The 23,031-nt window shown below is 41.7% G+C and overlaps 1 protein-coding gene across 8 annotated transcripts in view; it reads left to right on the top strand.

The window, feature by feature from the left end:
* Positions 1–23,031, top strand: part of ARVCF (ARVCF delta catenin family member) — a 246,468-nt gene that overhangs the window by 154,828 nt on the left and 68,609 nt on the right. For all 8 annotated transcript variants that reach the window (XM_066562487.1, XM_066562490.1, XM_066562489.1 and 5 more), the window contains 3 exons: positions 4,355–4,513; positions 13,091–13,701; positions 20,442–20,941. In XM_066562487.1, the coding sequence (XP_066418584.1) occupies positions 4,355–4,513; positions 13,091–13,701; positions 20,442–20,941 (1,270 nt within the window). The remainder of the gene's footprint in view (positions 1–4,354; positions 4,514–13,090; positions 13,702–20,441; positions 20,942–23,031) is intronic.

Genomic DNA, 23,031 nt, shown 5'->3' with positions numbered 1-23,031 from the left:
AAATTCAACAAATTCCATCAGTGATTTCCTTCTTCTCTGATGTCCCAGTCTGATGTAGATCTCTAGACAGACTTTTTTTTAAGCAGCTGTGTTCCTGCAGATTTGCCTTTTGTGTCTTTCTTCACCATGCCGTCAGCAAATAAAAGCTTGAGGACATGGCTGAGCTGGAAGTGCAGACCTGAGTGGGAAGGAGACCATTGGGGCACAGTATCAGCCTGAGCCTTGACTCCAGCAGAGCCAGTGTTCTCTTGCTTTGCACTTAGAAATAATCTCATGCTTTACAGAGATTGAAGCTTTAACAAGTAATTTAAAGAGTAGTAGAGGAGAGAGAATCCACATTTAATTCAATTAGCATTGTTGTCCAATGCCATTAATTATGCCCAGACTTGTAATGTGTTTCACAGGAGCTGATACACTTGAGCTTTGTCTGTGCTGGGGTTGGCTGAGGACAAGTATGTCCATTGATGTAGAATCCAGCCTTTGTGCTTTGCAAACCCTCAAATCTGGTATGTGACTGTAGCCTGGAGTATGGAGTAGCTGGAATAGTCTGCACTGCAATCTTTAGAACAAAGGAGGTCTTGGGGACAATGAAGATTTGATGTACATGATTTCAGTGTTCTTGAAGAGAGGCTGTTTTAGTGGAAATAATCATCCCCTGCAATTTTATATTATTTCCAGACTGTTTAAAATTGTTCTATAGGCAGAGAATAAAAAACTTTGTTTACTGTCTTGAAGTAGGATGTCTGATCCTCCTGGGGGAGGTTATTCTTTTATTAAAACAGATATAAAATAGCTACTTTGATGGAAATACAACGCTAGGAATTGAAATGGTGATGATTACAGAAGCTATAGTAGTCTAATGCAAAATAAGCCCTAGGAGGTATGTGCCCTAAATGATAAATCACTGTTCTTTAACAAAACAAGAATTACTGTTACTTTATGTTTCTTGCTTATTTTACAAGGTCTTTAGCTGTTTCATCTGCGCTTAACTTTTACAGGCTGGAGGTAAATTGATTGTTGCTTTGTGTTGTAAATAGCCTGGCTTTTTTAAAGCACACTGGAGATGCAAGTACAAATCAACAGGATAGGATTCATTTGGTCTCAAAAAAGTAAAAGGAAGAGTCATGACTACTGACACCACATGCAATAACTGCACTGGAATCTGTTCCTATAATTTGGTAGAGTTTTGTAATCTCATTGCTTTTGCTTTGGAAGCCTCCAGTAAGGTAAATGAATATATGTTATTTTGAACTGGAAATAACCTCCTTCTAGCAGGCAGGGAACTACTGGATTATTCATTAGAGGTGTCGTGTTCCAGCCCTATCCAGCAGCTTGTGGTTTACTCTGGATAATTAGGCATACCTGCCAAATGTTTGGAACCTGAGATCCTGAGGTGTATTTAGCAAAAAAGAACGTCCTAAATACTGGCTTCGAAGCTGAGCACAGAGGAAGTAGTTGAAAGGGGTAATGTGTCCCAGTTTCTGCAATTTGTGATGACCTAAAATCCTTAATGATGGCGTCTAAAAGCAGATCACAAAACCTTTGCATCTTTTCTACATTAATGTTAACTTGTGACAGCCCCAAGCTAACAATGTAGAGAAAGGACTGGGTTGGAGATGAAAGAACCACCTGGTTCAGGCAGTTCAGGGGTGAGCTGGGTGGCAGGCTGTCCCCTTGGCTGTCCCCTTGGCTCCCTGCGTTCCTCAGGAGCTCACACAGCAAGAAGGAAGACACAGTTGATGCTGGCTGGGCACCTGTCTGTGTTGAGATATCTACCTTGAGCTTTCCAAGCTTTTAGCCTCTCTGATGCCTAGGACAGTCTCTTGCTAACAATAGTTTTCTCTTGTAGGAATGCAGATCTGTACCATATCTGCCTGAATCTTCATTTTAGAAGCAGCCAGAGGATAAAACCCAGCACAATGCTCATCAATATGCTCTAGCTTGCTATTTGCTCATGTTTAAGTGCCTAGCTTTTAAGGTTTCCTTTGCCCACAGGCAGTCTGAACACAAAGGCAGGCTCTCTATTTTTTTTTTTTTTTTTTAAAGAAAAAGTATTGCAAAAGCTCAAAGAACAAAATATTTCTTTCCACCTTCCATCTCCTCGGGTTTATTGTCAGAAAACAGAGGCTGCCTGTATAAAGTCTAGAGGGGAACAAAGAGATGCCAGCACCTCAAATGCAGCTGGAAATGAAGGTGGTGGATGAGCTGTGTGTGTACATACATGTGTGAGAGGAGTGAGAAAGTCCCACCTTGAAGCAGTGGTGAGCTTTACAGGGATAAGGTGTTGTGCAAAAACCCTCTACATGTAACCGATTTCTTTGTTCTTGGTAAGCTTTGGTTGAGTGAAGATGAATAAAAGTTCTGAGTCTCTATTGCAGTATTGTGTAAATTATTCTCTTTGCAGGAAAGCTTCACTATGGCGTGTGAGAAAGGAAGTTGCAGTTATAACACAGTATCTTCAAGAAAAATGTGAAGAGAATAATGCATTTATTGCAGGAGCAATTCCCCTTCTGGAGCCATGCACAGAAGGCACAATGTGCCATCTGAGCTCTACCATGAAGAATTCAGCATGTATCATAAGTTGTTTGCCATTAATGATTTGAGTCCTGCAGACTGGAAGGAGTGATTTTCTTTAGGATTTCAGAAACCTTATTCACATTGATTCTGTAACTGGAGTTATTCTGTGGTTTCAATAGAAATGGAAGTAGTGCCTGCTTGTATCACTTCTGTGCCTTACCTTTGAAGGCTGTCTCTGTTGCATTTTGACTGAGGTGATTGGCAAAGGCTTATTGTCATGGTCTTGGTTAATATTAGTGCTTACCTGAAAATGGGAGTGGCTTTCTTACTGAAGTCTGAGTTCCAGAAGGTCGAAATACAGCTGTAAATAAAGGAAAACTGGGCAGGGGCATCTCAGCTTGTTTAAAGAGAAATAATAGATCATGCAAGAATTAAATGTGGACCTTAGTGAGACATCAGCAGCAAAATGTCATATGGCACAGCAAAAGGGGAAATGCAAAGGCTATAGCTGGGTTGAAATGCAATTTTTCTAAATGATACAAAATTTAGTTTTGTAGTTCCCTGGTGATGAAGCTGTTCACATGTGGAGAATATTTAAACCTTTATATGGTTAGGCTGAGCACCTCTATTACAACAGTTTCATCCCAAACCTTTTTATTTTCCTGTGATGTGAAAAAATAGAGTGGATTTGTCCAGAGTTTGCTGTTGGCAAAGTGTGTTCAATTTGCAGTTTTGGGCTTTGTGTCATTCTTGGATTTTCTTGTCTTTTGTTTTTAAAATATGTGAGTAAAAATATGTGTGTGCATATATAGTCTTAAATAAAGGATGTTCTTTTGAGTGTCTGTTTGACAGGATGTGCCAAAGCCCTGCTTTGGCTTTAAAGCCTGTGTAGCCAGATACTGTCAGGGCTTGTAATGAAATGAGCAGTTTGTAGTTTCATTTAACGTGGCTGAGGATTCATAATGCTGGGCAAAAGTCTGAGTTCTCAGTGCATAAGCTGGTTCTTTATTGGCCTCTTGCTGGGAAACTTCTGAAAGACATTCATCTTCCAAAGGGAGCTTCTCTGATTTCTGGGCTGGAACACACAATTGCATAAGAAAAAGGAAGGTTCAGATGCCGGTGCTGGCGAGCAGCAGAGTGTTCTCTTTAGGCAGTATCCCTGCAAGAACCTGCCTTTGATCTCCCTGCTTTCTGTTTAGATTTTATTATGTTGTCTATCTGTTATCAATTTAAATAAGCTTGTAGCCAGTTAGACCTCAGTGAAGATGTAGGAAGGGAAGCATTTCAGTGAATTAATCTCTAGCCAGGAAGTTTTTGTTTCGTTATCGTGGCTTTGGGCAGTTTGAGAGAGGTGTCTGTTTAATTGTAGGTGTTGATGTTTTATAGCCTTCTCTAGTCTCCAGCTGAGTGTACTTTATCAAATGCAGAGAAACTTTCAGTGGTGTGTAAGATTAACTGCTCTAAAAGCCAGTGGGCCTGTTCACTGCAGAACTGAAAGAGTGTTTTTGCAGAGAAAAATTCCACTCCTCCTATGCTGGGCATTGAGAAAGCTTAAAGCAGATTTAAATTTAAGATAGTCTGTTAGTCTGTTGCCTGTTAATATGAAGTACTTGATAGATGCTTCAGATGATTTCTGTCTGCTGCACTGAGCCCAGCCATACCAGCACAGTTGCAGCAAGCTTGTCTGACAGGAGATACTCCTTTCTCTGAATCTCTGCTTGCAAATTGTTGGTTAAAATCTGGGGTTTTTCAATCAAAGAAGCTGAAATCCGTGGAATAGTTACACCATGATGGTAGAAGTGAGAAGTTAATTTTTTTTTTACCTGCTTCTTTATAGGAACAAAGCCCTAGTAACCAGACTTCAATAGCAATGATGCAAGAGCCTCAAGAGATGGTGGAAGAGACAGTTACAGTGGAGGAAGACCCAGGCACTCCCACTTCCCACGTGTCTATTGTCACTTCTGAAGATGGAACCACAAGGAGAACTGAAACCAAGGTGAGAGGTTAACAACCACTGAGAAAAATGGCAACGTGCCATCTAATCATGGAGTAGAAATAGCAGGGAGTAGCCTGAGTGATGACAATCATGCTATTGTGATCCTCAGTGGTTTTGAGCATCGTGTTTGCCAGCAGAGCTGAGTTCAGGGCTTTTTCAGTTTCACCTCTGTGTCTAGATTGCTCCCTATCATCTGTGCTGATACTGCTCTTCATGGAGCTGTGAACTGAACAGTAGAAATTACCCAGGTTAACCAAACAAAAACACCAGAACCCCTCCTCAGGCTGCTTATTCTTATAATATTCACTTAATTCTACTGAAGCAGTTCATGGCATTGCCCTGCAAACAAAAATTGGTGAGTTGGTAGGGCTTGGCTGAGGAAAATATATCTTAAATTAGTGACAATCTATAATAACATTATATTATGATTATTCCTTTGTCCTGTGGAACAAGAAACAGCCTATGTTTATAACACCATAGCATTTAAAACCTGCAACAATCTTGTGAATGGCATCTTACTCCTAATGCATGGGGAAAGCTGGGTGTGCTCTCAAGTGACTGTACCTCAGGTTTGGCTGGATTCTGGGTGTTGCAAGTGTTGTAATTTTCCTGCTATCTTTTTGTTCTTGTGTAAGGTAATTTTACAGTCTCTGTTGGGCAGATGCTGTGTGTTCATGGCTGCCTTGCATGCTTTCAGTGACACTGAAATGTTACAGAGATTAAGGGTGATTCCTGTTTTAAAAACTTCTAAACAGGACTGATTTAAAAAAAGGGGGGGGAGGAGATTGTCCAACTGCTTTCTGTGTTAAAAGGAGTTGAAGAGAGGTCACTGTGTAAATCAGTGTTTATTTTCACTGGTGTTTCAGATTTGCAGTCCTCTAGGATATCTATTCAGGACATCAGATCCTCAAGTTGAAGTAAATAAATGTTGGTTTCCTGAGATCAGTAGGCCTGCACTGATATTAAACTGAGTATCTGGTTTAATAGTTGTTGCAGTTAGTTACAAGGTAAATATAACTGGCCTATTTTCTGATTGTTGCAAGGAGATTAAGGTCTTAAAATAAAAACAGATGAACAAAAAACCCCCACATTTTTATTAGCTTTTCAAATAATCTAATGTATTTAGTTTGTGACTTACATGAAAGAAATGCTATTTTCTTTCTAGTGGCAGCAACAAGTGTTATTTGCAGGAAGGAAGTGATAAAATTACAGTGGGGATGGACACCTTTTTATATGTACTAATAGTAGTGCATAGTTTTAGGAGGCTGCAAGGGCATAAGATTATAGCTATGACTGTAAAAATAGAGGTGAGGCCATGCCTCACCTAGATAACAGGAGCACATGGAGTGAAGTAGTTTGTCTGGAATAGTTGTGGCACTGATAAAAGCTGTGTGTTTGTCATGGCTCAGAGGTGTGATTTTCTCCTCTGGGTTGGGGGGGACCTCCTGTTGTTCCATCTTCCCACAGGAGAGCACAGTGGCAGCTTCAAAACAGCCATTGTGGCTGCATATGGGAAAGGAAAATTGAAAAAACAGCAACCTTGGAGCTACTGTTCCATTTCAAAGAGCAAGGCTTTCTTGTGCCACTGCAGGTCATGGCAGGCACTGAAGTGTGTCCAGGATGGGGGTGGAATGTGGAGCTGTCTTACTCTCAATTTGTGTATTTTCAAATAACGCCACTGACTGCAGCTGAAGTACTACCTGGAGCTGTTTCCTAGTAATTCATTGCTACAAGGACCAACAAAAAAATACTAAAAACCCAGTTGTTGAGAAAAATGATTCTGAAATGTCAAAACACAGCCTGGCTTAGCCCTGACGCTCAGAAGAGGTGCTGAGACTTTGCTGGGGTTGTTGCCTCTGAAATGGTTTTGTTTTGACTTCTCCTTGCTGTGATAAAAAGGCATAGATTTAACAGCTCTTAGATACTAATCTGAGGTCAGATTTTACAAGTTTTTTACATCACTTTGGTCTTCAACTTGCATTTTGTTTTGGTAGGGACTGTGAAAATGAAACCTGTGTCACTGGGGTTTAGTAGCATCAGTTAATTGCCCTGGAGTTAATTGTCATTGACACAATCATTTCTAATAGGTGTCATCATGGTGCTTTCATAGCTCATGCTATTATGTGTGAGAGCCTTACAGAGAAAATTAAGTTTCCTGGTACCTCTGTGCAGTGGCAGAATTCTGACCTTGCTGCTCAGAGGAGGGTGCTGAGGAAATCTCTCTGGCATGGGAGATGCAGCCACTGCTGGCCATCCTACATGGCAGGAGTAGGAGATGTTGAGCCCAAAAACTGCAGTTTTGTGTCTCTGCCTGCTCTGCCTGATTTAAAGAAATTGAAAATACACTTAACCAATCCCCCCCAAACCAAAGCACCCCACATGAATCTGGCCTTGCATTCAGTGTGCAGGTGGTACTTGTGTCCTTGTAGAGGAGCAACATTTCCTGTGCTGGAAATCCTCCCATCTCTGTCAGACTCCCCAGTGTGTGAAGCTGAGCTGGTCACACTGTGCTCAGGGCAGGTAGGTTTGTGCTCAGCCTTTCTTTTTACTCTGAGCAATAGCCCTTCATGCTCTACATTGCTCTGCTTGCTCCAGGCCCCTTTAAGGAAGGATTCAGAACCTGGTTTTGTGTCTATAACTAAGGGCTCTGCTGGACAGTGTCAGCCACAATCTCCAGCATATCCTTCTTGCAGAGAAAGTGGAGGCATAAGATACTTCCTGTGACAGAGGAAATAACACAGATCATGGTTTTTTAAGAGCCAAAGAGACCAGAGATGTTTTTTTCAAATGTATTCTTTCTTTACTGGATAATTTATGTGGGGATTTGTCAACCTAATGCCATTTTTGGATTCTTAAAAGGAAATTATCACTTATTTTTGGTAAATTGTGTGGATTTCTAGCTTGCTGGAGAGCAATGCTTCTGAAATTCTTCCTCTTGAAATGCAGCACCGCAAAGGCTGTAAACGTGAATGCTCCTGGATGCTGCTGTTCCTTTATTCTCTGTTCCTTCCCCTGTTGTTTCAAACCCATAATTTATAGAGGTTATTCTTTTCAATAGTGTATTAAGTAAACAACCTTAATCTAGATGCATTGACAGTTTTGCTTTGCTTTTCCCTCATCTTTGAAAATGCCTGTAGCAGTGAAGCAGGAAGGAGGCGTAATAGAATTTAATATTTGACATATTTTAAATAGAGAACATCTGCCTTTTCAAAATGAGATATCTCTGGGTAATTTTCCCTACCTGTTATTCTTTTAGTGTTATACTAAGTCCCTACATAGCATTCATTGCACAAAAGATGTAGCAGATAACACTTCATTTCAACTTTATAATATCTCTGGAAGCCAAATACCCATCAAGCTAAAACAGTGAAAGTCACCTTGGGGAGAGACTTCCACTTCTTGCTGCTGGCTGGAGCACTGCCAGGTGTTAAAGGGAGCCTGTTGTAAGTGGCTCAAGAGATCTCAGTAAAGCAAATTAGATGCTTGTGTCAAAGTTCACTTTTTTTCTTTTTCCAGGCACCTCTAATTTTTATCTTTGAAATGCCAAAAGATTTGCAATATGTAGGTCACTGTTACTCATTGAAATTGATGTTTTATCATAGCAAAGTGGGAAATCAATCTGTATACAAAGTTGTTTAATTTGTAGTCCATCCATTTTCTTGGAGCTTTCCAATAGTCAGCAGGTCCAGCTCCCAGCAGTGATTTACTGCTGTTCCCACTGCCTAACACCTGTGCTAGCAAAGTGCTTGTTACCAAAACTCCAGCTTCTGCTGGTGCCAGGTACCCCCAGAGGCAGTTCTCAGAAACTTTGCAGGAAATTCAAAGGAATTAGGCAATAGAGCCAGAATGGATTTTAGCTGAAGTTGAGGGCCCTTTCAAAATGTGAAATACTAGGCTTGAAATTGAAGGGGAGAGATTTCAGCTGTTGTTTTGGAAACCTGCAGGGTGAGTTCTTCCACAGCATTTAATAGAAAGGTAATAGCTTCAACCTGCATGGGCTGATAAATTTTTACAGTCCATAGTTCAAAAACAAGCTCACAGAAATGTCAGGATGCTCAGATCCTCCTGCATTCCTTCTCAGCTGATTCTTGGTTTATGAGAGTTTCAACAAGATTGTTATCCCTGTCAGCTTTTATAATGCAGTTAATTTATTTTAAATAAATTAAAGGCAAAACAAAACCAACCTCAGAAACAAAATGGAAGGCAGAATTACAGATAAGATGACTGCATCCAACCATGACAGCCCAGTTCTACAGAAATCTTGGTACTGTCTTTACTCCTCTGGGACTGAGCATTGTGAGGCACCTACTTGTACCATGTACACATGCATCCAGTAAATCCAGTTGTTGGATAGTTTCATGTTTTTTCTCCCATCCTCCTAGATAAATAGGATAAGGGACAGAAGAATACAGAAGCTGCTTCAAATGTTTGAATATTTCCTTTATGTTCCATTGGCAAATGTATTTCCAGAAACAGAATTGGTGAAACCATTATCCTGGGGCCTGTAAGGGAATTATTTACTAAAATAATTGTTATTTGTGGGGTGAACAATGGTAAGGTCAGTAAACCTGAAGTATACTCAGATTTTGGAGTGTGGAGAGCAGCAATGAAAGCACTGACTTGAAGTATCACAAAATTTTGGCTGCAGAGAGCATGAACTACTAAATAAATTGGATTTTTTTTGTCCTGTAGCTGAAATCTTGCCCTTTATAGGGAAGTAGTCTGAAGTTTTCCTCTGGTACTCCAAGATTGGGGCATTTAAACAATTGAACATCTTTGATTTGTCATTGGGCTGAAAAACCTTTTTACACAGGTTTTCTTTAGGGATGGAAAGTAAACAGAGGAAGTCAAATTACACTCAAAGTAACTTGTAACTCTACATTTTTTATTAGAGCACATCTACAGTGAGGAACTGATGCTAAAAAATCTTTTTTTAAGGTTGGGTGCATCTGAAGGATCAGGTGTCTCTCAGATAAGGCAGTCTGTTGGGACTGGAATTTGGAATAGCTTCATTCTGTCCAGCTAATGCATCAGTATTAAGGAAACCACAAAAATGTTGGGAGAGAAGATTACTGTGCTGTCAGCTGCTCAAGATTGCCTGTGTTCTTTTAGAAATATAAATGAAATATTCCCTTGAGCAGGATTTCCTGAAATAAACGTGTTTGGTTTGTTGGTTGGGTTTCTTCTTTTGCCTGGAAACTTTCATTAAATGGACCTTCATCTGTGTGCTGGCTAATTGCTGCCAAAAAGCTTCCCTTTATTGTCCTGTCAGCAGCAAAATCTGTTTATCACATGATAAATCTTCTGTCTCAATGCCTCTGCCTGACAAATGAGGCATGAGTACAAATACTCCCTCTCTCTCAAAGTATAAAATGGCTCTGTTTGATTGCCCCAGTATAACACCTTTAGCATTACTGAGTGCTTTTATGCTATGAGAAATGCATACTTCAATGCTTGAGTGAAATGTTCCTTTTTATGTGTCTGACCAAGGTGGTTTTGATTGTCCTGGTACTTTGTGTTTGCTGCTGGGTGCAGCGTTCAGAAAATAGCAAGAGGTGAAGCTGTGCTAAGGCTGTAAACTTGTTTTTACATGTGCTCTGCTGCCTCACACTGAGTGTGGCTCTCTGATGAGCCACTGCCATTGAAAGCCTGTCTGTACTAGTTTGAAAGGCAGGAAAATAAGGCAAAGTAGATATAAATTGCAAACTAATCCCTTGCATTCTGTTGGCAATTTAAACTAAAAACCCAAATTTCTGTAAATAATCTGTAGAGTGCCAGAGCATGGCGAAAAACTCACTAAGGGTAACTGGCAGGTCACACATTGTCTAGGAGGTGATTTTCAATGATCTGAAATTCGGCTTTGTGGGTTTTGTGTACATGTAGCAGCTGTTGGAGACAATTGTCCTGGCTGTAACATTTCTGTGATTGTCACCTCATCCTGTTTACCAATGACACGGAGCAAGTCTTTGATAAAGGTGGACCTGATCCTGAAGAACAAAGTTTATTCCTCCTTTTGTGCTGTTGCTGCAGCCAGAGGAGGTGTGTTAGGTACTTCCTATTGTCTGATCTTAACAGCTTTAGGAAAAATGACAGGTGACAAACTGAGCAAGCGTGGCAGCTCGTGTCTGAAAGGCAGTGCTTGGGCTTCGAGCTGCTGCGTGGGGCTGAAAGAAGGAGCTTTGTGAGGTTATGCAAGGGCACTTCTTGGCGTTTAGAAAGCTCCTTCCTTGTTCCTTTCTGAGCACAAGTATCCATTTCTGATTCATCAAATTGCTGACATCTACCTTAATTCCTGTTATTGCCATTACTGGTTCCCAAATTCAAGAACACAAAGGCCCAGTTTTGTCATGGCTTTGCAAAACTCGCATATTTCAGGCCTGAGAAATGTCGCTTTTTCTGCTCTTAGAAGATCACTTATGAATATGGTACTTTGAATAAAAGTATTGTTTGACTTCAGTAGGAGAACACTGAGCTGTGTTGCTTTCTGTGTATCCACTTCACAAAGAGCTACTGTAAACTGCCAGCTCTTTCTGTCCTCTCACTGCTGAGTTTATAAAAGCTGTGACAGTGGTCATGCTGACAACTGAGCAGAAGGGAGAAGTATTGTACACAGGTAACAAACAAAAACCCCTGTTGGATTGTATGTCATTAAATAAATCTTGAGTTTCTGGTTTCCTTTCTTCCAGTTACTAAAACGTATGCTTTGAAAAAAAGGAGAAAAGACTCAGGCATGGAAGGATAGCATCTTTCCTGATGTTTACTTGATGAGGAAATCCCTTTGTATTGATGAGGAAAATTCTTTCAGCTCTGGCTCAAATTAGATACTGAGGTCATGCTGGTACCTGGCTGTGCTGCATTCAGCATCGTGTTGCTGTTAATTACACTGCTGGTGGAGAGGCATTTGTGCCGCTTTCAGTCTTGTAGGATTTCATTACTTCATTATGTTGAAGTATCATTTGCTCACAGATGTGTGTAGGAAAAAAAATGCTGTTTGGGTGAATCTTTTTTCTGTTTGGGGTTTCTGTGTGAAAACATCTGGCTAGAGGACATGTCTGGAGCCATTTCAAGAGATGTAGTCGAATTATTTTGCTTTGCAGTAGCTTGGCTAATCTGTTGCCAATCTAAATGTTTAAATCGGAGGCCATAGGTCAAAATATTTATTTGGACTTCAGAGCCACTGAGCAATTCAGGGATACATGTTGTGGTTAACATATCCCTTGAATGTAGCATTTCATTCTGAGACTTAAATGAAGTAAAGTGTCATTTGCTGATGCTTATTTATGTTTGTAATATCTTAGAAACCCCAAATACCTTTTACCAATTTTGTGTTCTTCCCCTGGTGTGTGTAATGCTGTCAGGTAGGTTGATTCTCCCTCTCATCTTTGTGGATGTGCTGGTTTTTTGCTTGGTTGGACTGAAAAGTCAGCACTTACTAGGATTAGGGTAACTTTCTATAGGTTGAAGTAATATTTTCGGGGTTGGGGCTACCAAGGATAGGCTGGCATTTGCTGGATTTTTTATTCTTCCCGAAAGAGCTTTTGCTGGTCACTCTGGACGGCAGTACAGAAGTTGATGGAACCCAGATACCAACCCAAACAAGAAGGCCCTTTGCTAGTTTGTAAATGCAGTGGCTTTTGTCCAGCACTGGCCTAAACAGATTACCAGACCTTTGCCACAAAGACAGATGGTTCTTGCAAAGTTTTAAGGACTCTTTGTTCTTACCCTTCAGCAAGGAACCCTGAATACAAGAGCCCTCTGGACATTTGCTATTTTCAGTTTTTGCGAATTCTGTTTTGAAATGAAATGTGATTTATGGAAGTAAAGATAAAGCTGTATTTGTGTGCAGATACACTCCAGTGTTTTAAACAAGCTTGTCTAGGATGTTTAGGTAGCTGCAATTGCAAAAGCAGTGTGGTGTGAGTGTTCATTATTGCAAATTTGTTAGTCACCAAAATAATGACAACAGCTTCCTGTTGGGTTTGTGTGGTGATTGGTGGATGTAAGAATATCTTAAAAGAGAAAGCTGGTGTGTTGTCCACAATCCTGAAGCCCAAAACTTCTCTGTTTGAGATCATGGTTTCCTAAATATTATTGCCAGATTTGAGCTCCATCAAATTACGCAGAGGTGCAAACTTGATCCAGATCACGCAGAAGCACATAATTCTATTTTTGTTAAACTAGAGAATGTGATGTGGTATTTATGCTGTAGCTGTGGCAGGACAGGCTGTGGCTCCACAACATGATAAAGTTTTCTCTTAGGACAGAGGTCTCCTGAAATCATTTTAGGGTAAATGGAACTGGCATAATGACTTTGTGCTGTTTCCATGTGCTGTCACATGGCTGCAGTGCTTTTGATTTGGTAGTGAGAGCCCAGAGTGCTTTTTTCAAAGTGTTTTTCCACTGTTCATTCCGAAAGCTAACAGGTGAGCTGATGGCTGTGCTGGTGTTACAGGCACAGCACAGGAGTTTGCTCTGCGGTGCTCTCTCCCCCTTCCACTCCTCCACCTCCCCGTGTCTCACCACATTATGCAGCAAGGAGAGCATTAACACATTTATTTCCTCGCTGCTTCCTGCCAGGTCACCAAGATGGTGAAGACAGTGACCACGAGGACGGTGCGGCAGGTGCCGCTGGGGCCGGACGGGCTCCCGGCCATGGACGGCTCCTCGCCCATGGGCAGCTACACGGACTCCATCGACAGGAGGTTCCTGAAGAACGGCGAGCGCTTCATCCCCCCCCAGGCCTCGTCCACGCTGAGCCGCTCCTACAACAGCTACAACGACTCCTACCCCGAGGGCCACGAGGGCCAGTACCGCCCCTACATCGGCCACGACGGCTACGGGGACCTCTCGGACAGCTACGGCAGCTTGTCCCGGGGCGTCGGCTACCGGCCCCGCTACGCCTACGTGCCCGGGGGCACCTACCGGCCCGACGATGGCAGCTTCACCCTGCCCAGCAGGAGGGACAACTACGGGCCCGTGGCCCAGCCCCAGGTGCCCGTGGGCAGCAGCAGCGTTGACCTGAACCGCTCCCAGCCCGAGCGCTTCCAGCCGGAGCCCTACGGACTGGAGGATGACAACCGCAGCCTGGGAGTGGATGATGAGGGGTATGAACTGGATCCAGACTACTCCACTGTCAACAGGAGGACGTCTGCGGGTGTGCCAGAGAGGGGAAGGCCTCACAAAGGAAGGTAAAACTTGTTTGTTTTTCACTGTGCTGTTCTGCAGCTTTTACTTTTTTGATCATGTACATTCAAATTCTGTGATCTGGTATGTTCTGAAATTACTTGACAGCCCATAAATTACTGGAAAACACACACAAAATATGGAAGGAGAGGGAGAGGTGGGGCCCAAGGACCCTTTCAGTGCTTCTGGGCTGCTTAGTTCAGGTTGAATTTAGACAGAAAGATGACCTTGTTCAAGAAGACTAAGTTATTTTTTCCCCACTTCCTAAAAAAGAGTTGTGAATGCACTGTGTTGTCCCAGAGCTGTCCCACACTAGCAAGGTGAAAAGAGAGGTTTGTGATCTGTGAGACTCCTGACAGGTCTGGTTGTGTGCACATCTGCCAAACAAAAGCTTTGAACAGCTGGTTGGGGTTGCAGATGAGCTGATCCCGGGTGGTGAAGGGATGCCAAGCTGTCCTGAGAGGTGTATGACAGCCTCAGCCCAGATCCTGTGCTAACCCCACACCCTCAGCTCTCTGACCAGTTATGCTGAACCTCACAGATCTTAGTCCCGTGCCTATAGAAGGGGAGAAAAGAGTATCTGTGTTGTGTTTAAAGTGACACGTTAAAAATTACTTCTGGTTCAGCCCAGTTTCTAAGGAATGTTCTATTTTATGCCATCTTTTCCGGTATTAGTTGTTTGTGCTGTTTCACAGCTGTGTGCTCTTGCATTTGGGAAAAAACGCCAAGAACCCCCAGGCTTGGGAAAAGAGTCCTGTTACTCAGCTGAAAGTCATCTTGTACAGACCTGAAAAACTTGTAATACTTTGTTTTCTAAAGGATGTACAAATTTTACATGTGCCTGCTTGGAGTCATAGCCTCGTGATTCGTGTTTTGATATGGATTTAGTTCTCATTCTTTTCCTTTTAATTTAGAATAGTTTCCAGAGCTGTAAAGAGTCTGGATTCACCTGTCTCTGTGTATAGACAGTCTTTAGATTTAACATTTCTGACCTCAGGCTTTGCTGCATCAGCAGCAGTTGTTGGTGGGATTTGTGTTGGCCTTTTTGTTCTCTCAGAGTCCTCCTCCTTGGAGATGTTATGTCATTCATGATTTTGTGGCTCTGTTTTCCCTCCCTGTTCTGGAAGTTCATTCCAAAGCTAGAATCAAACACTTCCAAATTGTCATCTATACTTGTGAGAGTTTAAAAAAAAAAAAGCCAGTGAAAAGGTGTCAAGGCATATCTCCCCTAACACCCATCAAGTCCATTGTGACATCTTTGATTTTGCAGACTTACCTGTTTTCCTAGCAGTGGAATCACATCCCTGTTTTGTGGGGCTGAAGGAAATACCTGCACCCAGTGGGTGCCAGAATCCTGCTCAATCTATCACACTTGCATTTGTGCTTCCCTGAACTAAGCAAGTTTACAGTTCTTGATAAAAGAAGTCAGGCCTCAACGCTTTTAAATTTTTATTAGCATTTTTCAAACTGTATGCAAAATGAATAATTAAACATATTCTTAGAACCTACCCATTTGCATTTTAAAATTCCGTGGTTTTATTAAACATCCCTTTGATTTATTGTTCCTTGCAGTTTGGATAGGACCAATTCATAATTTTTCTTCTACATTTCTTTTGCTATGAGGTTTTTTTCCATATTTAATGTGATCAAGAGGCTTTGACAAATAATTAGCCTGACTGTGGCAGCAAACTTTAGCTGTTGAGAACATAAGAAGATTGTATGAGGGCCTCTTCATAAGCAGTTACTTTTTGACATTTCAAAGAAATACTTGAACAATTCAATAAACCTGCATTTCAGATATGCTACTGATCTGCAAGAAAATAAGGACTACAAGTAGTGCTTTGTACTAGATGAGGGTAATTGCTAATTTATTATTCCTCTCTAGTTTTTTAAAATTCTTATTTCTGTGAAAATGATTAAATGAATGTGATTAATTGATGTCACTTTTGATTTCAAAGAGTTAGAATGTGTAGAGCAGGTTTAACAACATCTCTGTTGGATGCTGTTTTATGTTGCATCAACTTTCAGCTTGGGCATCCCCTGTCCTGAGCAGAATTCCTGCACTGATGACTCTCTGAGCCTTTGTCTCATGTTCTTCCCAGTAGCTGCTGCTTCATTAGGGAGTCGTTTAAAGGTAAAATAAGAGTCCTTATTGTCAGTTCCTGTTCTGAGAGGGCTTGAGTGGAGGTTTCTCATGGGAATCTGTGCTAGTGAGTCTGATTCCCTGTGTGATGAGGAGCCCAGCTGTGTCTGGAGGGGGTCCTAGGCAGGGGGATTACAAGTACAGATTGTTCTTTCCAGCTCTTGCCTGCTCCATTTGATCACAGAGATAAATACCTATTTGTGCTTTTCTTCTGTCATCGCCAGCCTCATTTTAAGCTACTTATATTTCATTTTAAATTGGGGAAAAATGTGCCAAACATCTCCAAATCCAGATAAATGCACAAAGGCAAATATTCCCCCTGTTGGCTCATCATTGCTTGTGGCTGGGCTTTCTTGTTTTCCTTCATACTGAGTCTCTCCTCATGTGAGATACATCACTTTCTGAAGAGCACCTGGCACTTCTTGTTCTTCCCCTCAGTTATGCTGTGGTTTGGTGTAAGTCAGGTTGCATAATAAATTTGGGTTAGAGAAAAGCATTTGGGGTATATAGTATTGATATAATGTTACTCAAGTTTACTTATGAAGGTATTTACACATCTTTAATTGAGTTTGTGCCATTTTTTCCTTCATTTGCTAGGGTCCCTTTATTATACTAAAGTGTTTTATTATAGTTTTTAAAAACATCTAATTTTACTGTGTGCTGGGTGTTTTATATACAGTCCTTTTCTGCAAAAGAAGCAGGAAGTACTGAATACTTTTATTCACAAAAAACTTCCCTACTACTATTTGAATATTTCTTAATCATTAAATTGACATAAGCACAGACAAAGAAAGAAATGGAAAGAAATGGCAAGTCATAATTCATCTTACTGATTTAAGTAACTTCTGTTCAGCTTTTCCTTGCATGGGTGGTGATTTCTTCCCAGAGTAGACCACTGCATTCTGCACTTGTATGAGCATTCATGGGACCTCTGTTTTCCCTAAGGGCTCTGGAGTGTTACTGTTCCAGACTAGACAGGATATAAATTTTTAATGTTGACTAAATCAACAACAAAACAGTTTTTTACTGTTAAATTATCTATGCCAGAAGCCAGATTTAAGATACTGAGACTGTATTTGGTGGTAACTTCATGGTCCAAATTATTATTACCAGGAAATGAGCCAGATTTTAGATTAAATACCTTTACCCCTGGGTCTATTGCTGCTGTTGTGTATTGGCAGTGAGAGTGCTGGTAACACCATACATGTCAGTCTCCTTCTTCTTCTGCTGTTTTTTTTGGTACAGAATGAAAAGGCTTGTAATTGTAAATAAAACTTTAAGTCAGCACTTTTGGCCTACATTCACTCATTCCAAATGTTTATGGGCAACATTAGGATGTTGTCTAGTTAGGGGCAGGATTTTATGGACATGCCTGGGCAGAACAGGGTGAGGCAAGCAATGCGGTCAGTTTGAAAAATGTTTGGTTTTTTTCGGAGTGTCTTCCTTAGTGTGAATTCAGTTTGATAATATTCTGGTTGCAGAAGGTGGTGAATGACAGAGTTTGATGGGGCAGGAGGCAACCCAAGTCAGCTCATCCATTGAGTTCTTAGGTGTCTCCAGTTAAGGGGATTTTGGTGTTTTAACCATATGGCCCATAACTCAGGCTTGTCTCAGCAGAGGATTCACTCCAGTTTTGAATCCCCCTGTGTATCCTATCCGGGAACAGAGCCTGGCAAAAGTAGAATCTCATTCTGCAAAGTCTTTATGTCTCCTCTTCAGTGTTTGGCACAAAGTTTCCTGCTGAAATCCTGAGCCTTTCTGGTCTTTTATCCAAAGCAGACACCAGCTGCAAACTGTAATGAATGTAACACTTGTAGTTGTTGTTGAGGATTAAATGTTTAAATCCTTCACCTGTTTACTCAAATGTGCCTATGTTGAGGCCATAAGGAAGATGATAAATCCACAAGCTCTCTCCCAGTTTTTAACTATGCTAGAATGTGTTTTGATCAATTCCCTGGGACAGGTGATTAGTGAGACCCATGCTATCCTAAAAACTCGGCTGCCCTGCTGCAGACAGACAGAGGGCAAGATGCTTGCAGTCAGCACCCCTGGCACAGCACCAGAGCTCTTCAGTCCTGAGAGTAGAGAGCTCTTGGTCTCCTGAGAGCAGTATCTGCTGAGGCTCTTGGTAGTCCTGTTCTGTGTCAAGTGGCTTTTCCTTCCCAGCCTAGCTGCTCCAGTGATGTGCAAGTGAAAAATCTCATTTAGCCTGCACCAATCTGACTCAGAAAAAGAATTTCTTTACTCATCCAGTGTGTAAATATGTTGATGATCAGGGTGTGTTTAATGCCCTGATAGATTCTTGCTTTTGGCTTTCTTGCTCTGCCAGTATGATCCTCCAGCCCTCTGTTAAAGGTGAGGTGATGGGGCTTGTGGCACTTCTGCCTTGCTCTGCCCGAGCAGTTGTTCTGCTCCTCTGCAGATGGATGACCTGTTTTGGTAAACTGCTTCCCCTGTTGGTTTTTTTTAACCTTCCCTAGCCTTGATCAGTGTATTTGGTCATGTGAATCTGAAGTAGTGTGATACTTGCCTTGGCTGAGCTTCCTTGTACACTCTTAGGTTCGTACAGGATCTGAGTTCCTACATAATGATTTGGAGTCTTCAAGGTTCAGGTGTACAGGTGTTTTCCTTTGCTGCCAGGTACAGTCATTGAGTTATGTCACTGGTGCATTAGCAGTGGCTCTCAGCACTGTTTCATCCTCAGAGGAATGTTGGATCTGGCCTGTGAGGGCTTATTCCAGCAAGTGCAGGTTTTTGTTTTTATCCTCTTCTCCATCGATTGTTGAGAGATGCTGTCTTATTTTAAAGCAAGGTTGTCATCTTATTTAATTTTTCTTTTTAATGATAAATTCTTGACTTCAGGTATTTCCACTCATATTTAATAAGTAGTGACTGACAATTAAAATTAGTGCTGTTGGTACAAGACTTGTGTGGTACTCTTTGGTCATGACAGTGCTGCGTTTGAAGTTCTAACTCTGAAGTTTTCTTTTGACAAATGTAATGAGACCAAGGAGCTTTGTGTGGCAAAGAGAAGAGGATACAACATGAGGAAGACTGGCCCATCTGTGTGGTTCTGTTTGGAAGGCTTTGTGGAAATAAAACAAACAAACTGCATCCCAAGACAGCAATTATCTTTGTGTACTTGCACGGATGAGGAGGAGAGAGAAACTTAATTGTGCAGGTGTAATTGAGGTGGTGCACAGTTATCTTGTGGGCAGCTCACAGGACTGAGATGTTCTGTATTGTGAGTTACCAAGTCAAGCAAGGAACAGCTGTGCAATTATTAAAATTAATCTTCTGCTGCTTTTGTGAAGTGAAATAGAATTTAACATGAGGATGGGTTTGAGAAATTAGAATTTGTTGCAGTTTTAATGCTGGTTATCACAAATTTGCATTTGTAAAAACAGAATTTTCAGGAGTAGCTAAGGGGTTTTGTTATTCCTTCTGCCCTGTGTGCATTCACAGACGTAAATTGTTTCAGTGTTGTTGCTTTCTGCTTGGAGTGATGGAAACAGCTTTGTTCTGTAACAGAAAACACAACTGTCCAGAGAGTGTAAATTACTGTGTAGAGCAACTGCTGAATTATACATATACAAATAACTGCATCAATAAAAGGATTTCTTCAGATCCATTCTGGGTTTTGGATACTTGCCCATTTCTATCCTTTCATTCAGTTTATGGTTTAGAACAGCAATTAAAGTAACGTAAAGTCAGGAGAGGCACTTTTAACATTAAAAGCGTTAATTGTACAAGACTAAGTTCAGTCTCCACCTCTGGTTGCTCTTCTCCCCAGAGCCCAGTTTAATTATCAGTCCCTTTGGGATGACAGCAAGTTCCGTTTTCTTCCTGACTTCTAATAGCCTATACTTCAGCATGACAGCAGAAATGGTTCAATAACATCACTCAGTGCTTTAGATGAAAGATTTTAAGAAACATTTTGTAGCAATTAGAACCACTTGCTTGACTGAGCTAACTGCAATACTGAGACAGTAGCAAACCTGTCCAGGAAAAAACTGTAAGGCAAAAGGCTGCTGCTGGTTTGAAAAAATACATCTATAAGAGGGTGGTTTATGGCAATATTGATTAAGAGTAGTGTTTAGAGTATGCTTGTCTGAGCATCAACATGGAAATGTAGTGGAACTTGTCGGACTTGCTGAAATATATCTGTGGTCCCTGCCCAGGCCTTGAATGCCCCTAATTAGAGTTTTGGTTTGTTGCAGAAGTAGCAGCATTAATGAAGATCAGTGTTTCCTACTAAATGTAATCCAGCTCTGTTGTAATTGCTTTGCTAAGTGACCAAAATGAAAGCAATCTGTTTGATGGCTTGCAGTTCCTGTCATCATTTCATTGCTAGCCAAACAAACACTGTGCTGGAGTCCCATCACTGCTGAGAGCTCAGCTATGGTTAATTTTCAAGTTACTCCAAATAAACTATTGAAAACTGTAAATATGCTGCCCAGTAATGTTTGTGATATTAAAATGTTTGCTCATGGCTGAAATGTGAAATCTGTGTGTTGACTCCGAGTTATTCAGTGTTTAAATGTGCGTTGTGTTTTTCTTTTTTCCCCCCTTTCTTTGTCCTGGGACCGTTGTTTCTCTCAGGGGCTACGATGACCCCATTGAGACGGAGATGGTTGAGGAGAGGATCCCGTACTTGCACGGGGGTTACGCGGCGCCGCTGGCGCAGCCGGAGCGCGGCAGCATGGCCAGCATCGACCGCCTGGGGAAGCGCTCGCCGTCCATCGACAGCATCCGCAAGGACCCGCGCTGGAGGGACCCCGACCTGCCCGAGGTCATCGCCATGCTCAGCCACCCCATCGACCCCGTCAAGTCCAACGCCGCCGCCTACCTGCAGCACCTGTGCTACGAGAACGACAAAATCAAAAAGGACGTGAGGCACCTCAAGGGCATCCCCATCCTGGTGGGCCTGCTGGATCACCCAAAGCCCGAGGTCCATCGTAAGGCCTGCGGGGCTCTCAGAAACATCTCCTATGGGAAGGATAATGAAAACAAAGTGGCCATAAAGAACTGTGATGGGATCCCTGCATTGATCAGGCTGTTGCGAAAAACAAACGACATGGAAGTCAGAGAGCTAATTACAGGTCAGTGTCTGTGATTTTGTTAATGGATTAGTCTTTAGAACAGTTCTTTGAGCTCCAGGAACAAGAATTCCGGGAGGTTACAGCACTGAAGGAGAATTTAGACCACTTAGAGAGTTTCTGTAGCTGCACCACGTTTGTGGAGTGAGAGCCTGACACGTGCCCCACAGGAGGGGATTGAGATCATCTCTGTGTGTGTGGTGCACTTGGGATTCCCTGGCTGCTGAGGGATGGGTGCTGCTCCTTGGGTGTGGCATGCATTACCAGGTGCTTTGGGGTGCTGGAGCTGAAATGAGTTACAGCTGCTCCATTGACAGGTAATGTGCAGTGCCCTCAGCACGTTGTAGATAGGTAAGATACACTGAGTTAAATCTTTCTTTGTTAATCTCTTATAAAACAATCCTGCTGCCATGTCCCCACTCCCTCATATTTAGAGGACAGTCAGTCTGGTCAGGAACACTTCCAGCCTGGTGCCGAGGACCCTGTGGCTGTATAAAAGTTGCAGCTTCTGGGCTGGAAAACTCAGATTTTAGGGAGTGTAAGGTCTGCTTTTGCTAATCTGGACATAGATTTGTTTGTTGCTAAGGTTGGAAAAGGGAGAATTAAATTTCAGGTTACTGAATTCGTGCACAATTTGCAGGGAGTTTTCAAGCACTTACAGCTCCATTATTTAACGTGTTTTTATTTGAACTTAGTCTTGGGCATCATCCAAAAAGAGCAATAAAGTATATGCCAAGTTTCAAAGTTCAGCCATTAAGTGGGAAAGGGTGGAAAAGTATGTCAGCTCTTAAAGTAAGGAGAAAGATATTGTTCTTCAGTCTCCCATAAATCATGAGGAGTGAAATGGATTTCCCTTTCTCTTCTCAGAAGCCGCAGGGGATGTTTGGATGGAGACCAGAGCAGTTCCGATGAATTTCTGTGCCAGAATAGAATTTGTTCTGAAACCTTTGTGAGGATGAAAATGGGTCCAGGGCTGAAACTGTTTAGCTGCCTTATCAGTGTTGGCTTGTGCAGGTAGACCCTATTGCAAACATTGATTAAGCCATTAGAGGTAAACATCATAATTCTGTAATTTCCTCAAAAATTGTAGTAGCTCTCTTTAAGTTTTTACTGGTAATTATAATTCTCTGAGATGAACAGTGGCCTTGGGTGTTCCATCTGTTCTTCCACAGCCATTACAGGCTATTTAGCAAACTAGGTCTAAATATACAGTGTTGAAACTAGCAGGGATATTTTTCCAGCCTTTTTCCAGTGAGCTGGCAAGGGAGAGCTGTCTGTTTTGTCACAGAACCTCTGAGTGGCACGTGCTGGTTGTGCTTTGAGAGCTGCCTGTGCTCTGCCTCAACGTGGAAGCTCTGCAGGTGGTATTTATATTCCATTTGTTGCACTCATTTAATGCAATGGTAGACTTTATTTTTTTTAATAAAGAATATCTGTTTATCTACTGTTCTAGTTTAATCAACACTCATTTCTGGAGTGCTGAGAAGCAATAAATTTATTTCCTTAGATTCAAGAAAGGAGAAGTCAGTCTATAATTTACTCTGAAGGAATATCATTATAGTGCTAGGTGGTAATCAGTCACTTCTAAGATGGCAAAAGCAAAGTGGATGTTTTTCCTTTTCACTGTAAATGGCGATTGCTTTGATTTCCCGTTGCTTAATTAGCTTTAGAGTTCAAATGCATTTTATTTGGCAGTAGTTTTTGCCAATTAAATGTAGTATTTTTATTCCACCTTGGCTTTTGTTACTTAGAGCTCTTTATTTCCCCTTACTCAAAAACACCAGGAATACTAAGGGTATTAACCTAAACAGATGTCCAGTAACAGATGATGTGCATTTAATCTCCACCTAACCAGGAATAATTTCATTCCCCTTCTAAGATGATATCACCAGATCCGGTGTGAGACATTCAAGCATCAGCACAGAAAGGAAGAATATTCCAGCAATGCCTCTGTGGCTGGTGCTGCTGTACTTGCAGTCCGTGTTCAAAGCTCTGGCTGATAATGTGGAATTGTCCATTTGTAAAATGAGCTCCAAAAGTCAGCAGAGAGAAACAAGAGTGCAGAGGGAGCATTCAGGCAGGGCTGCTGTAAA

This window comes from Molothrus aeneus, chromosome 18, assembly GCF_037042795.1.
Source record: "Molothrus aeneus isolate 106 chromosome 18, BPBGC_Maene_1.0, whole genome shotgun sequence".
Lineage (NCBI taxonomy): Eukaryota > Metazoa > Chordata > Aves > Passeriformes > Icteridae > Molothrus > Molothrus aeneus.
Note: the sequence above shows the minus strand (reverse complement) of the source record. Positions and strands in the feature narration are given on the sequence as shown.